Source organism: Crinia signifera, chromosome 4, assembly GCF_055691185.1.
Source record: "Crinia signifera chromosome 4, ASM5569118v1, whole genome shotgun sequence".
Lineage (NCBI taxonomy): Eukaryota > Metazoa > Chordata > Amphibia > Anura > Myobatrachidae > Crinia > Crinia signifera.
In genome coordinates, this window is record NC_139220.1 from 115,369,686 (window position 1) to 115,387,452 (window position 17,767).

General features: G+C 39.7%; 1 protein-coding gene across 1 annotated transcript in view; it reads right to left on the reverse strand.

Moving 5' to 3' along the window:
• CDK17 (cyclin dependent kinase 17) overlaps window positions 1-17,767 on the reverse strand; it is a 144,665-nt gene that overhangs the window by 12,453 nt on the left and 114,445 nt on the right. The window contains exons 6-13 of the mRNA XM_083182293.1: window positions 16,833-16,889; window positions 15,970-16,084; window positions 14,803-14,897; window positions 10,111-10,173; window positions 9,549-9,672; window positions 4,222-4,342; window positions 2,710-2,807; window positions 142-247 (exon numbers count right to left, since the gene is read on the reverse strand). Coding sequence (XP_083038419.1) covers window positions 142-247; window positions 2,710-2,807; window positions 4,222-4,342; window positions 9,549-9,672; window positions 10,111-10,173; window positions 14,803-14,897; window positions 15,970-16,084; window positions 16,833-16,889 — 779 coding nt within the window. The remainder of the gene's footprint in view (window positions 1-141; window positions 248-2,709; window positions 2,808-4,221; window positions 4,343-9,548; window positions 9,673-10,110; window positions 10,174-14,802; window positions 14,898-15,969; window positions 16,085-16,832; window positions 16,890-17,767) is intronic.

The window sequence follows — 17,767 nt, forward strand, 5'->3', positions numbered from 1 at the left end:
TATTCCATAAATTGTATTTTGTACACTGTGTATATTACTTATCATAACAAAAATATATATATTAATGGTTCCCTGAAACAGATTTATTTATTGACCATTTCCTGTAGGAATAAAACAGACTGATCATCCACTCATCAATACCTTGGTGCGTGATTGATTAGTGGTGGAGGCTTGTACTTTGGAAAATTGTAGTTTCGAAATTCATCATTTGAAGTAACTCCTGGCCATGTCTCTTCAGATGGAGTGCCTGGAAAATCAGCAGTAATCATACATTTGGATTAAAATATCTACAGCTGTCGATGATGACTTACAGTACAATTGGTGTACACAGCAATATTTAACTTGCTTCCATGATATACTAAACATATAACTAAGACTAAAGATATAGCGGTACTCGTTTCCTAGCACAGCACCCCTGATTTTAATCTTATGACATAGTTTTGATCGCATGCGATGCGATCAAAACGATGATTTAATTGTACATGCACCCTGATGGGTGATTAGTATGTTATTTGCAACCCCATTGTTAACGCCACCGCCACTATTAACGCCAACCCGAAGCGTGGCGAGCGTAGCGAGTCCGCGAGGGGCGGCGGTACGCGTCCTCCAACCTCTTCATACCCCCACTATCCACGCCGGCGTGGAGTTGATTTTAGATAGTGTGGCGAGTGCAGCGAGCCACTGAGCCCGAAGCGTGGCGAGCTCCGCGAGGGGATGCGGAATAAATGTGAATTAATACGCGTCCGCTCGCCACGCTTCTGGCTCGGTGGCTCGCCACACTATATAAAATCAACTCCACGCCGACGTGGATAGTGGGGGTATGAAAAGGTCGGAGGACGCGTACCGCCGCCCCTCGCCACGCTTCGGATTAGCGTTGATAGTGGGGGTGGCGTTTACTATGTTAAATGCACCCCCATTGTTATCAACCATCAGGGTGCCTGTACAATTAGAAATCGCATCGCATGCCATTGTTATCGGGTCCCATCGAACACCACTAATTAGGGCATGCAATGGTATGCAATGGGCGCCGTGCTAGGAAACAAATACTGATATATCTACAGACAGTTCGGTCAGTGTGTTCTGCACCTTACTCAAAAATGGGCGGTCCCCTCCCGCCCACGTGGTCAGTAACCACCAGCATGTGCAGCAAGTGTATGGGTAGGTCAGGAAATCGCAAATCGCCTGTACACACAGCACGAAGTGCAGATACATTTGGTCATGTCACACAGTCATCTATTCAAGTAAAAAAAAAAAAAAATCTCTTAAGCTCCCTGACATTCAAGGATTCTAGAGGTGCTCAAATCTTACTCTTTTTAAGGTGCCCATACACTGCTGCAATGTCTTGGCCACCCAATACCCGCGAGCTGCCCGGGACCTTCCCAGGTGGTGGGGACGTATGATCGGCACCGGGAGGGAGTCCCCAGTTTGGGTCGTCGGACAGCCGTTAGGTCCGACCAACGACACAGCTCCAATGTGCACAGTACCGCAAACTGACCTGATTTGGGCCAATTTGATGCCCCGATTCGCCGGAATCGGCCCAGTTTATAATAAGGCTTTTACAAACCTTATTGGACCCCATACAATAAAGCATTAATTCTTAAAGGTTGGTCAGTGATTTTCTCACACCAAATATCCTGTGTCCACTCTGTCACTTATGATTCTGCGCACCACTCTCATACAAACATTTATTCGTTATATTACTGTATAACAAATAGCCATCACTGTCTCTCTGCGTCCAGCACCAATCCACTTTCCACATCAGTTAGCATCACAAAGTGTATTGCCTACTTCCCCTGCTTTTTTCTAGTTCTAACAGTTGGATAACTAAAGCCTCAAAAAATGGGGCCTTTTTACCCAGCGTGTATTAGGAGCGATAATGTGAAACTTGCGGTGTGAAAAATTCCCCCTCATCCTAGCGATGTTCAAGGAATTGAACCACTTTCCACAGTAGGAGTCCCTGGAGAGTGGTTCACTCGGCGATGATGCGGGAGCGCACATCACCGTTCACCGCCGGAGTGCTACTCTCAAAATAGCCCAGTGTGTATCGGCCTTAACATGATGCGTATCACATCTATGCAGACCTGTCCTCGCAAAATCTTTCATACTGTATATGCGCTCACCACTATAAACTCTATCAAAAACCAAGCCTTTAATAATCCACTTTACCATCAGAAACTACCTAATCAATGTCTCAGCTGTACTAACAACCCATATTGTATGCATAATGAACAGATTTTTCATTTTCAGCTGCAATGTCAGTCACTTAGCCCAAAACTTGTCCGTTGCCAATCTGGCTGTACAAATATGGAATTTGTGGCACAAAACAAATGCCTATTGCATTATCCAATAAAATATGCAATCAACTAAGTTTGTGTGCGGGGCCTTTTCTCCGCCTGACAATCTTGTTTTCTGTTTGTTTTCAATTGTTAATGGCTACAGAATATGATGACTCTATATAAAAGTTTATATTTATATATATATATATATATAAAAAGAATCAGAGAAATTGACTTGGTTGCACTCAGACTAATCTTGCTTTCTGAATTCAAAAACAAGTATCAAAAGATATAGGCATCACCTCTTACAAGTCCATTGGTCTATAAGGGTTCATCTGGGAATCAATCAAATGAGTATATTTTGAAAAGTAACACACACACACACACACTATAAAGGTTTTAATTTGTTTAAATAAACTTTGTACCACTTTACCTAGAAGCCTGAAAATTAGGTGGAGCTCATCTTCTACAGTGGAGCCAGGAAAAAGGGGCCTTCCTGAAGCCATTTCAAAAAATATGCAGCCAACACCCCTGTAAGAAAGTGAAAACAAGAATTATTCCACAATAAGAGGACAAAATAAATAAATTCTACTAATAAACATTATTGGTGGGATGTAATGCTGCCCCAGTTTGGTGGCAGTGCAGGATGCCAGCCAAACGCAGCCTTTTTTATTTTTTTTTAAATAGGCAATCACTTACATAGCATGGTTTTACCTCTTAAAAAAAAAAAACATCTGAGTTGGGTCAGCATCTCACACTGCCGCTGAAATCAGACGGAATTACATCCCACCATATATCACATGTATAGCAAATCAAATATGATTAATCTTTTATACTTTCAAGTTTTATTACAGACCGGGTCTACTTCATCTGGAATTCTATTTTACAACACATTTCAGAAACTGTAATATTTTGCAAGGTCACTGGCCAATGACTGCGAGTCTGGAAGTATCTTTGTAGCCATTCCCTCCCCTGCCACTGCTGCTCTACATTGCTCGACCCTACCAGCGATGGGGTGGACACCTTTCTATAGCGTCCGGCTATGGAAAGCCGTCCACCCCAAAGGAAAAAATTGCTGAGGCGGGCAATTTTCTAAATCATAACTGTGCATACACCTTAAAAAGATTTTCTCCATACACCAGTGCGTTTTATCTTTTTTTTTTACAGGTGTTTTTTGTAAAAAGTGTATTGGGTTTTTTAATCACAGCATTTCCTCAAATTCATTTAACAACTTAAATGGCTACTTTCAACCCGTGGTGTCCTGACATTCTCTTCGACTGTACTGTGTGCAATAGATACTGAAGGAGGCATAAATCAGAAGTAAATTGCATATATAGAGAGGAGGAGGAGGAATGACTCAGAGTAATGACTAATCTCTTTCTAGAACATTATCAAACCTGGGACTTTGGAAGACAGAATCCATACCTAGAGTTTATAAATTCTGTCAAATTGATCAGGACTGCTTTTGGAAGCCTGTGTTGTAACCGGAACTTTGTCACTTCCGAACCACCACACAAAACATTACAAGTGAATGTAAGATTCATATACTAAACATAGGGGAGATTTTAATTAGTTGTGGCAATTTGCTGCGCTTACTTGATCCCTGGGAGCTTTCGAATTAGTCCCGATGCGGCCACTTACCACACATAATTTTTTTTTAAGTGCCCAGCTGAGGTCAAGAAACAAAATCCCCAATAAATGCCTTCTTTTGTAGCCACTATAGTGAAAACACATGGGCCCGAGAACTTAAGGGGTGTACACAAAATAGGCCAGGTGATTTTGACTCGATAGGACAAGTTGTGGTGCTGCCCATAACAAGAATACAGATTCTAACTTTCACCCATCAAATCGCATTCTATTACTTGTCTTCTTTTACAAGGTTTGTTTCATCCACACTAAAAAGTCCTGATGTTTCGACAAAGCAAGTAACGCAATTTATATTTACCACATATCAATTTGTGTTGAATATTCAGAAGACCCTAGTAGGACATCTGGAGGCCGGTACCATAATGTGACTACCTCATTGGAGTAGGTTTTTGTAGGAACAGACTTTGCTCTTGCCAAGCCTATAACAGTGAAAAAGATGTTCACAAGGCATAAATATATTTCATGTGTTAATTGCTTCACACTTGTTACATAAAATGTATCGGTAAGGTCACACTAAAACTCTGGCAGGACATGGTGGGATCTCTAGTTCCACAGCAGCTGGTGGGCCACCAGTCAAATGACTCTGCAGTGAAATGATTGGATAGGGGAGTTTGTTTACCTATGGCAAAAAAGGCTCATGGCTGAGGCTTCAAAATTATTGGACATCATACCATTGTACCAGCAGACAAACAGTGACTAGGAGGGCCAGCGTGCACTGCCGTTGCTGTGTTTGAACATACTGTACATGAAGGCAATGCAAAACTTCACCTTAGTGGTAAATAACAAGGAAACAGAGTGTCAGACACAAGTAGACAGCATATGATAGTCACCAAGTTAAAATTAAAAATGAAAGCTGTAAGGTGATTATTAGCCATGTTCAGGCCACCTATACTAACTGCACCATGATAATCGCCACTACTGCTATCCATGCATTTAAGTCATTAAATAAAACCAAAAATGTCTATTCTTTTTGTTTCAACCAATGAAAAAAAGGGAACAGTCAAGACATCTGTTTTTCGAAACATGGACATGATCTGTAGACTACGTTCTCATTTTCTAAATTTCCTGCCCTTTTGTGATTTCATTTACTATTTCTAGTGGAAAGAACATTATAGTATACTGCATGCTTCATTTCAGCAAATCATTTTCAACAACCATAAGTGTTATGTAACTGTAGCTTTTGTCAGCAATTTAAAATTATCTGTCAGACTACATCAACTGTGAGGATATGTATGATTACAGTCCATTTCATCCTTATTGTTTAGACAGTAACCACCCTCAAGCATCATTGTACATTAAACTGATGCTTGCCTGAATGCAGATTTTCTGCACAACTGAATTATAGGTCAGACCAAAGAACACATTAAAATGAGCAGCTTTCGGTCTATAGATAGGCTGACAGAGCTTATGTGCAAAACAAGCCAGTAGTCAGAATATAATAAATATCATACATGGAAATAAAAAATAAAAAAGTAGAAGATGGAGTTCTTAAATTAAACATATTTAAACTGTTCTATTTTATCACATGCATTTATAGGTTTGTGATGGGAGTAACCTGACTTTTTTTTTTTTGTTGACTGCGTGGAAAAAGCTAATTCTAGCTTCAATTCGTTCAGAGGTACCCACACTCTTATGAGGGTAGTCACCTATTTCAAATGGTCCTTTGTACTTAATACCTGGTCATCACAAGTGGTCACTAGATATTACCCTATGGACAATTTTACTTAACCATAGATGGGAGAGGGTACTATATGTGGACTATTACCCCCATAATGGTCCATGAACAAGTGGTCACCAGATATTACCCTATGGACAATTTTACTTAACCATAGATGGGAGAGGGTACTATATGTGGTCTATTACCCCCATAATGGTATATGACCAAGTGGTGGAACCAACATTGGAAAAAGTAACTTCTTTTAAATGATGCAGCTAACAAGTAGATATTGTTTAGTGATCACCAGAGAATTTATTAATACACTATTTAAAATGACAATTTCCAGAGATGGGGAAAGTATGTCTAACACACATGCAGCAGCCCTTCTGCGAAAGGGTCAAGTGCACTTTTTCTAATTGTATGCCCTCTTCATAGGTAAATACAGAATTTGAGACAGGATTCTATTCTTCAAATGTGGCAGTTTTTCAGGTTTTTAAAAATGATACTGTGATACTGTATGCCTTACACATATTCAATCGCTAGAGGGCACAAAGGTTCTGAATCCATCTGAAATTGCAGATGCCTAAATTGTGATCCTGATACATTACAACCCACTCCACCCTTAATAACTTTCTTGGACAACCTTCCCCTCCCAACTCTGCCTTCAGACATATAAGATGCCCTTAATGCACACTGAACAGAGAAGGTAATATTAACAGTTGTTAAATCCCTACCACTGGGCAAAGCCCCAGGCCCAGACTGTTTTACTAATTCTATAAAAAAAAAAAAATTCTCCCTCTCTGCTGTCTGTTCTACAGGCTAGAATTATTACTACACATAAACAAGGTAAAGGCCACTCCCTTTTCAGAACTATAGACTGATCGCGTTACTTAACACAGGCTTAAAAATATTTTCCAAGTTTATAGCTAATGGGTTGGTCCCCCCTTATTCCCAATATCATCTATCTAGATCTGGTGGGATTTGTTAGGACTAGACAATAATCTGACAATACAAGAGTGGTCTTTGATTTAGCTGAATATGTTGTGAATAGTGATGAAGAAGCCATTTTTCTCTCTCTAGATGCTGACAGGCTACACTGGGGTTTTCGCTTAAGGGAGTCTTATTGAAAATTGTTTTTTTGTGGTGCAATCCCTCTCTTTATTGTTCTCTCACCCATCATAGGTTTTTAATGATAGTTTGTCTTTGTCTTATTGAGGTAAACGATGGGTAGTCCTAGAAAAAAACAGCTCTACTCTCTTATTCCTTTTATGGATCCCGATCTAACAGAGTGACTCCATGTGGCACTCCACGGGCCATAATGGAGTCGCTCAAAGCAAGGGATGAAGTTCTAGCGGTTACAAAGACTCTCTCTTTACCTACTTGTACATAGTAATTACAGGCCGTTTTGGGTATTATTCCCTAATTGAATCTTGTTAACTGGAGGTCTAACAGTATAGGTACCATTTCAGATTTTGTAGAGGGTGCGTCAGTTACCTTATTTAGGTCATTACATGCCCAGTTCAAACTCCCCTCTAAAGAGTTATTAACATACACGCTTATTGTGCATTAGTTGTCTAGTATGTTACGGGCTTCTTGTCCGATAGTTTTGCCTCCAACTACTATTTTAGGGAAGTAATCTACTGGCAACTTTAGGGGCTCAATCAGATTTTGGTACATTATGGCACAGGGTATATAAGGGTACGATAAATCGACATCACAGGCAAAGTGGGAATCAGATTTGAACTCCACATACACTCAACAATGGCAGTTGATTTGCCTCTCCTCTCACACTTAGGGGGGTATTCAATGTCCCACTGCTATTCCGGATGGGAGAAATAGTGGCGGGGCCCTATTCAATGCTGTCTTCCCCGACAGCATTGTAATTGAATCCAGTCTGCCGGTTTCAAGTCGAGCTGGCCGAGAACGGTTATAATACATAGGATTTGGTCTATGGTATTCAAGTTATGCTGGAGGAACCATACCGAAGTGGGTGACACCTTCCACATTTCCTGGGTATGCTCTAAAAGTTGTTAACTCTGGGTGGATGTTTTTAATCTAAGATCTTACAAGTTCCTATCCCAATATCACTGGTCATAGCCCTACTACTCATCTATCCAAGTGACCGGCTCTCTGCAAGCAGATATGGGTTATGCCATATCTGAATTGATACTAGGGCACCAACAGCCCAAAACTGGAAGAACCCGTCCCTCCTTTTATTAAAATATTTGGAAAATTCACTATGCTTATTTGATGGAAAAATTAGGCTTACCTTATTCTCTCAAAGCTACTTCTCCACTGGCTAAATGGTTTAGCTGGCATTATTAGGCAAGGCGCTGATATTTTACTGTGTATTTAAGCTATTAGGGATATATAAGTATCTGTTTTTCGTAATACTGTATATGGACTCTTATTATTCCCCCCATGTCGCCCTGTATTTTTTCCCCGATTCTTTATTTTGTACCCCTCCCCTTCTGTGGATAACGGAATAAAAAAAAAAACCATCAATAAAAAATGTTGATGACAAAAAAAAAATTAAGCCTTATTGGGCTACCAGATTATACCTACAAGTTAGAGAAGTTAAAAATGAGTTTATCCAACCTGATTAAAATTAATAGGAAAAAAAGGGGGAGGGGAGGAAATTATTTAAGTGCACCTTTCGAGATCCTAAAGTCTGGCATCTGATTTTTTTCCTTTTTGGAAAGGTAGAATAATGCCAAAGACAATATCACAAAGAAGTCTGTTTCAAAGAACAACTACTTTTAGGTTATTTTGAATATTTATTTGACGTATTAGAATGAGCAAAAAGTGTTCCAAAAAAAAAAAAAAAAAAAAAGGTCATAATTCACATGGGTAATGCATGAAAAATCCAGATATTTACATTTGAATATGACAAGAGCAAATGCGGAAAAATGGGCTGGGTCTGATTTATTTGCACTGGGAGTGTGGAATTGTAAAAAAGAAGTTATGTAAAACATAACATTTATTTTATAACATGATCTGGAATAACATCAATTAAGAAAACATGAATTTAGCCACATATATCAAGGCTAATGTACTGCTGAAAGACTATCGTACATATTCAATTACAGTCGAACTGCCGTCTTGTCGGAAAGAAGTCCAACTGATTTAGGTCAGACGGGGTTTTGACCTATTCAGTGCTGGTTGCTTTTTTCCGACAGGTCGGAATGCTCTGACCTGTTGGAAACCAGGTGGATTGCCGGAATAGCCCTAAATCCACCTGCTGTCGACAAAAACGTGGCCAAATGCTACAGGTTTTGGCCCATTTCCGGCAATCTCAATCTGACTTGAAAAGATATGGCGTGCTCAGAATAGTTTGAAAAAACCTCCCACTCGTCTGCGCAAATGTCTATGCAGCCAGTGATGGGATCTACTTCTAGGCGTCCCCACACCTTACAACAAAGTACAAAAATTTAGTGTATAAATACACAAATGAAGAGATCCCTCCACCAGCGCACACCAAGTAGAGAAATGTTACGTCCCTACTAGATGGGTAACGTTCCTCTTCTCCGCCTCCGAATCGGGGATAAGCATACTAAATTTTTGTGACTTGAAAAGATGTTGGGTTAAGGCAGGAAGGGCGGCGCCGGGTGAGCAGAAGCTGCTTACCCGGCACAGTCCTCCCGCTGCCAGGCCAGGTGAGAGCCACTCAGAGCGCTGTCCCATCTCACGACCGCATTCCGCCGCTGACCATTAATAAGCGGTCAAATCTGACATTTTAATTTGGCCGCTGAATTGAATAGGTAGTGTAGGATCCATTCTGGCAAAAGAATGTCAGAATGGATCAGACACTAATTGAATATACCCCTATAATTAATGCTTTAGGAAAGTGTGGGAGAGGCTTTTACAGTACTGCAGTATATATGGATCGATTTCAATATTACACTCAAATGTACAGTGCTCTCAAGGTAGGTCAGAAAATTATTTGCAATGTAATCTAGTCAACATACCAAAATCTGCCAACTTCAACTCCCCCTTCTCATTGATAAGCAAGTTCTGCGGCTTCAAGTCCCGATGAAGCACTTTCCTCTTGTGACAGTACGCTAAGCCCCTTAAAATTTGATACAAAAATATCTGAAAGGGGAAAGAAAAAAAAAAGAAAATATGGTCTAAATTTAGCCACAGTCATTGACAAACACAGACTTTTTTAAAGTAGTAATTGATATGAGAAAATCATTAATATCTGTTGTAATTATTCTAGGAGCAAAACACGAGGGATAAAACATTAAGTATAGTACTGCAATATATAAGAAAAGTATAAAGATACCACAAAGTATTTCTAGTTTCAAAGAATAACCACTTTTTGAGTGTTTTAACCATTTTATTTGATGTATTGGAATGCACAAAAAAGTGTTCCTGGGGGTGAAAAAAGGGTATAATTTGCATGGTTAATGCAGGGAAAAAATTAAAATAAAGATATTGTAAATTAGAAAAGCTTAAAAAAACAATTATTTTTGGTAGAGTTTATTCTGCTGCTAAAATTTTGACATTTTAAATAAGTTTATTATGTACCTTTACATTGTGTATGCTCATAATATTGCCACAGTCATCCATATATTGCTTCAAATCTTTGTCCTAAAGGGCAAAACAAGAACATTAGAAATCAGTGTTTACATCAAGTAAATCAAAACATTTTGATATAATATTGGTGCAAGCTAATCATGGGTGTACACACTGTACGATTCATTTCTATTCAAATCGGGATCGAAATGCATGGTGCGGTGTACACATTCGATTTACACGATATTTTACAGATCTGTACTATATTACCTGCAGTCTATTTTTATATTCAATTTTGATGCCAAGGATCAGGATCGAATGCACTTGATTTGGTTTTGCTTATACAAGCAAAAGCAAATAAAAAATTAATTCCATCGAACCATGTGTACACCCTAATAGGATAGGGGTGAGCACAAAAAAAATTGTGAAGCACTATTGTGGGTAAAAAGGTACCCCCTAAGACAGGATCACATGGAATATATCCCATGCGATCCTTTTGCCCGCCTCAGAAGCAATCCAGGATATTGTTTTGCAACAGGTGTGACTCCGAGGGTCCAGTACCATGCGCACGGGACTGTGCATTGCATCGGAAACCGCTGTGAGTCAACTGTAATAAATAAAAAAATGCTTTCGTTCCAAATATATACTGATTAATAATAGATATTTTAGGTTTTATTGCTTATATTCCATTCTCTCAGTCTGTGACCTATAGAAGAGTTCTTAGCAGCTCTATTATTTAAGGGGATTGTATCGGCCATCAAGCTACCAGTCTAAAAATGAACCCCTGTAAATATGTAAAGAATTTGTCTTTCGCATTACACTTCCCTGGAGAACTGGTAGCGCTTCTTCTGTGAAACGTTATCCATCCTAAATAGAGCACCGGAATAGTGTGTGTATACTGAATAAAAGCTATTTAGTATGCATCATTTTTTTTTTTAAATAAATGTTTTTATTAAAACACCATTCAGTACAGAAGAATGCAAATTAACATTTCTCGAATTTCAGACAGTAAATGACAAATGTATACAGAAATACTGGTTTTGAGAATTAGTGAAATACATTGAATCAATAAAGATATATTGGGCGGTATTCAATGAGCCTGATTCGCCATGTTTTTATGGCGAATTTGTGCTGTTTGGCGAATTTTTGATTAAAACGGTGAATCACCCTATTCAATGACCAGATGGTGAATACATTTGAAGGTTTTTTTGCCATGATTCACCGAGTAGCAATCGCTATCTTTTTATGGTGAAGTGGAATGTGAACTTTTAAAATAAAGTGTTTTGTTTTTTACATTTGGTGTAAAAAAATCAGGAATTTTATTCTGAGGGGCATGCTATATTTATTCATGTGCTGTAAGCACATGAATATATATTTAATAAAAAAAAAATATATATATATATTTAATAAAAAAAAAAATATATATATATTTTTTTTTTACACAGCAGCCAGCAGGGGGCGCCGGAGCCGAGCCGCTCATTAGATATTCATATATTCACTGTACCCGATCGTTACATATGCACGATCGGGTGTAGTGAATATACCCGGGCCCCTGCTGGCACCCCCGGGGGGGCAGCCTGTGCTGCCTGGCACCCGGGGAGCCCACCTCCCCCCCACATACGCTCTGGGGCAGGCAGAGAGACTTCCATCTCCCTGCCTGCCACCGTCCTCAGGCTCCCTGCGGCGTTCGCCGCAGGAACTCATATTCGCCGGTCAGGGGCAGCGAGCCCCTGACTCGTTGAATACCGGAGCCGGCGAGGCTCCGGAACGTGGCTAATGTGCAGCGAATCCTAAACAGGATTTGCTGCACCTCGCCGGTATTCACATTGAATACAGCCCATTATGTAGCGAATCCTATGTGTATCTGATTACTTTAATCAAAATAGGTCTCGCAGAACACCAAAGTCTGTTAACTACCACTTCTATTCCTGAAAGTCTAGGTGGCTAAAACCTCCATGTTCAGTAAAGAATTCTCCATATACTAGAAATTACTGAAAATCTCCTCCTTGTGCAACATGATCAGGAGACAGTATCTATAGGGGGGATCCCCCTCAATTAATCTCAAAGTATACCATTGAGTGTGTTTAAAGGCGTTATGTAGCTTCAATCTTACCTCAAAGGATAATGTTTTAATATAGCTCTCCAATGTATTAAAAAAAAATTATTACTCGTTAGTCTTTTTCCAACAGACATTCTATCCAATCCATATTAAATACATGGTATAATTTTAATTTTAAAAGTTTTAATGTAGGGGGTGCAGCATCGATCGATGTCTGCAACACAGCCTTTCTTGTCATAGCACTGATAATAAACAGTAATCTCTTACATCCCCTGGCTATTCTCTGTCCCTCAGACAAAATATCAAAAATGGCCCATTGGACTGTAAAAGGAATGTAGTTTACCAAGTGTTTGAGAGCAAATTTTCTAATTTGAAGCCAGAATATTTTTAATAAGGGGCAGCTCCAAAAGTAGTGATAGAGGTTTGAGTCTCCTTCATGGCAGACGCTGATGTGGACATTCCCGCTAGAAAATGTCTATAAAGGGGAGAAATAGGCTTAATGATCGGGTGGTACTAGCGCCAATATATCCCCGATCCTGATCTTAATTTGTCCAAAACACCGTTCTGTGCTGTCCGTATGTGCGCACTCCCTCTTTCAGGGTGGCAGCAACTCTCCTATGGGTTTCTGTCCTTGTAAACCTCTCAAACGACAATCTATCAAAGAGGATGAGATGGGCGCCCATCTCATCCTCTTTAATATATATATATATATATATATATATATATATATATATATATATATATATATATATATATATATATATAATCAACGGGTAGTCGGCACTCAGCTCCTTAGATGGTGAGAGCCCCGTGCCATCAGCAGGGTCCAGCGCGCCGGACCAAATACATACAGTTGCGGTCGTCTGCGGCACTGGGGACTAGGAATAACTCACGGCCAGCTGGCCGTTGTGTGAGTTATTCCTAGTCCCCAGTGCCGCAGACGACCGCAACTGTATGTATATCCATAAGAGGAAAACGATTTCCACAGAGCGCACTCACCAGACTTAAAAAAAACGGTTAAAACTTCAAATCATCCTTTAAAATTCAACATGGTAGTCGACGTTTCGGGCCATTGCACGACCCTTTTTCAAGACCTTAATCCAGCTCGATCTCCTGCTGTCAGCGATGACACTATCCCCCTGCGCCAAGCCTTAAATGCTACACAATACGCCCATCAAGGTAAATTCCTAGCCTATCACAATCAGACTATATTCAAACCCAGCTGTTTTTGATTAAATCACGTACCTGTCCGGTGACAGAAAACCCGCCACTCACTTGTAGGACGGCGTGCGTTCCACACATATAGTAATGTATTGCCGCAGCTTCCGTGCGGCATGCGTTCTACATAGAGGAAGTAGTGTCATAGTCTCACTACTGAACACCCGGTCATGTGATCCGGCAGTCAATCACATGACCGGGTGTTCAGTAGTGAGACTATGACACTTTTGGGTTTGTGATTTTGGTCCTGACGACGGGGAAACCCGAAACGGCGTTGACCGCCACACAGTAAAGTTTTTTTTTCACTACAAGTCCCGGAGTGACGCCTGCGTTTGTTTCTCTGTATGCGGTAGAAATCCTCTACCTAGGAAGGCACCCGGGCATTTCCTGATTGAGTGCGACGAGTGCCGGACACTCCCCCTGACACTATATATAATATTAATATATATATATATATATATATATATATATATATATATATATATATATATATATATATATATATAAATAAATAAATATATGGTGCAAATTACCACTTTTAAAATCAAGGGTTTTTTATTGAAGGTACAAATCACAGAGGATGGGGTCACGTACCACATGTAGCGGCTCACAATTGCCGCGATTTGGACAGCATAAAAGCAAGTGCACAGCACTTCTCAGGTTGGAGAGGTTACACTCCTTCTCTCTGGCTCCACGATCTCAGCGACGCTAGGCCTCCGTGACGAAACGCATAGGGGCGTGGCCTAGCATCGCTGAGATCGTGGAGCCACAGAGAAGGAGTGTAACCTCTCTAACCTGAGAAGTGCTGTGCACTTGCTTTTATGCTGTCCAAATCGCGGCAATTGTGAGCCGCTACATGTGGTACGGGACTCCATCCTCTGTTTGTGATTTGTACCTTCAATAAAAAACCCTTGATTTTAAAAGTGGTAATCTGCACCATTGGAGCGCCCGCACTAATCTTTTTCAGATTCACCCACCTATTGGATACAGGAGAGCCCTATTTGGGACAAAAGTGTGGAGCAGCCGGCTACATTTAAAAGCCTTGTGCAAGATTCAATCAACGCTGTGGTGTGGAATACACCGGACATTAAGGGATCAGAACGATCTTCCACTTGAGACTGGTATTGTTCCTTTTAAAAGACTCATTAACCTATTGCGCACTGTTATTTTTTCTATATATATATATATATATATATATATATATATATATATATATATATATATATATATATATACACACATACATACATACATACATACATATATATATATATATATATATATATATATATATAAAATATTGCTCTATACTCTTTCACTATACAAATAACTATAGTAATCTGTACGCAGAGACTAGAATTTGATGAGCCACCATCCGTTATACAACTTTCTTTTGATAATGCACAACTAGATCATACTGTACTTACCAGATATTCAAAGACAAGTGTCAATGATTTTTCTGTGTGAACAATGTCGTGCAAGGTGACAATGTTTGCGTGCTTCAGGTCCTTTAATAATGACACTACAAAGAAAAAAATAAAATCAATTATATATTTCTTGACACTACCATCAAACCACACAATTCAAGTGACCCATATGTACAACCAATGTTACTAAACTGTGGTGGACAGACTTCATTAGCAAATGACAATAGCAGCCCTTTCCAATAAAATGTGTTAAGGAACACTGTATTTATAAAAAGCACATGCCCAGCTTGCCCAGAGCTAATCAATTAGAAGCCTGCAGTGAATCCATAACTTGCCCCAAGGTAGCACTTAGCAGAGATTTTTGTACAAGCAAGAATCCAAATGATGCCTCGGAGACAAGTCGCAGATTGGTCACTAGTTTCAAATGCAATAGCGCCAAGCTCTTTTCCTGGTTGCTGAAGCTGCACAGTATAACACACAGCTAATTAAACTCTCCACAATATAAATACATTTTTACTTTATGAAATTCAGAATTAAAAGATTGCTTTTAATTGGTCTACAACACTATTAAATCTAGAAAAATGTTTCCTAAACCCGGTCCTCACACACTGCCAAAAGATACAAAATTTTTTTTTAAAGCTTTTTATTGGAAGACTCAACAGCATATAAGAAAATGGATTAGTTATACTATAGAAGTCGATGAGGAATTAAAGAAAGGAAATACATCAACTATGATACTGTAGGTTTGAACGAGATGTCACAACTTATATTTTTTAAATTAGCTTTAACCAAAAACAGGTAAGACGTATACTTGGCAGTCATTAATTACACTACTAGTTGGTACTTATATGTTAGTTGGGCGCCCACTATAGTTAGTACGCTTATACCTCCACTATCCATGTCGGCATGGAGTGGAATTTATATAGTGTGGCGAGCGCAGCGAGCCACCAAGCCCGAAGCGTGGCGAGCCCCGCGAGGGGACCCGGAAAACTAAGCAAATAGCTTAGTGGGCGCCCAACTAACATATAAGTACCTACTAGTTTCCAGAGATGGAAACCCAGAATTCTTCACTTGTTAGACTTGAAAGGACTGTATATAGGAAACGCTGGTCTAGGAGAAAGGTCTGCATTAATGGAAGTTTCAAATCAATAGCAATACAAGGTTTACCTTCTCTAATTGCTGTGCATGGTGCTCCTTCTTCATGTTCCAATCGGATTTCTTTCAGCGCTACAAGGTTTTCTGTAAGTTTACTTCTTCCTTTAAATACTGTGGCATAGGTGCCCTAAAAAGACACATTTACCTTAATTTGCAGAAATAATGTATGTACACTGTACAGACTTTAAAAGCAGTCAGGCCAGGTTTACCGAGAACGGGAATGTATTTGTCGAGATCATGGCCGTATCTCTACAATCCACCGCCGTTTCCACCGACCAACCCCTTTTTGTCATTAAGCAGACGGGACATTGAATTCTGCCGGTTGAAAAACAGGCGAGCGGGCCAAGAACGGGCCAGGGTCACGACTGACTGGACGTCCCGGTAGCTGCGACCCGGGATTGAATAACATCCCCCCAAGCCTCTTAAATCACTCGAGAAGTCATGCGTAGTTGATAGCAATTCAATTGCTGCCCATGTGCACACTGCGGCTAATATACATGTAAAGTCCGCTAATAATCGCTCAACTGTGCAAATATTAAAGTAGCGACCATATCTGTATCAAGCCCAGACAGAGAGAAAGGCAGGGAAAGGTCTGACAGGAAAAAAGATGAAATAGGGACAGATAGATGGGTTGTGAACAGACAGATCTTCACAGTGCACAACTCTAGAAATAAAGCAGAACAACAGGTAAATGGAAAATGAAGACGAAAAGGGATTGTATTGTTATACTGTGGGTTACAGAAACAGATAGAAATGGCAGCTTCCAAATGACCCCACCAGACAATGGGGTAAGGTTACTGAACAGCAGCCTATGCAAGACGCGGTTTCAAATTTAAACCATTAATTATATAACAAAGGCAATCAATGTCACAAACCTCCCCAAGCTTTTCCAATTTGACGTACGTTTCCATTTTCCCAAAGCCAATTTCTGACTGGTATGTGAAGAAAAAACAAAATACTTTTCATTATTAGCACTGCTAATTTTACATAGTTTACAATTTAAACAGAAATTAAAATGTGCACATAACTACAAAGATTGCTCACACCTCATGTCTATGCACATTACATGTATGAAGTCTGGGTGTCTAATGTTAATATGATTAAATTAAGTGCGTATATGGTATGGCATAGAACCCAAACAGACTGCCTTTTTAGACTCCAATATAAAAAGTGTGGACATATAAATCTTGTACACTGCATAAAGGGAGGCAGTTTACATCGATGGCAAATCGTGAAAATGCCTACAGGCTAAATGCATGATAAGAGCCAAGCGGTGACTGTTCTTGCGCATCACAGAAGGACACTCCTGCACCTGAAGCACAAATGCTGTTTAAAGCACATTATGAAGGCAAATTGTAATTCTCGAACCAAAACAAGGTATTTTTGAGGAGAAGTGATTGCTTCAGAGGACTTTGATTGCACATGCCTGCATAAAATGGACAAATATTTTATAGCTCTTTGGCGATTTCCAGGTGCAATGCCCACTCCTGTGCACATAACATCAAGTATGTGTAGCACAAACTTTCGGTACTAGATCGCATCAAGTACAAAAAGCACACTGCTGTAGCCCATTGCATGCTTTTTGTACGATATGCAATGCGATCTAGTACAAAAAGTACAGAGCACATCGTTCCATGTATGGGCACCTTCAGATTGCTCATTATTTATAAATAGAGATGTTCATGTTCAGTTTTACTCGGTTCTCAAATCAGGATTGTATTGAGTATCACAAGTTTTGGATGGCCAAAAAGATCCCAATTTGAGAACAGAGTAACACCGAACCCGCACATATCTATTTATATATAATTTG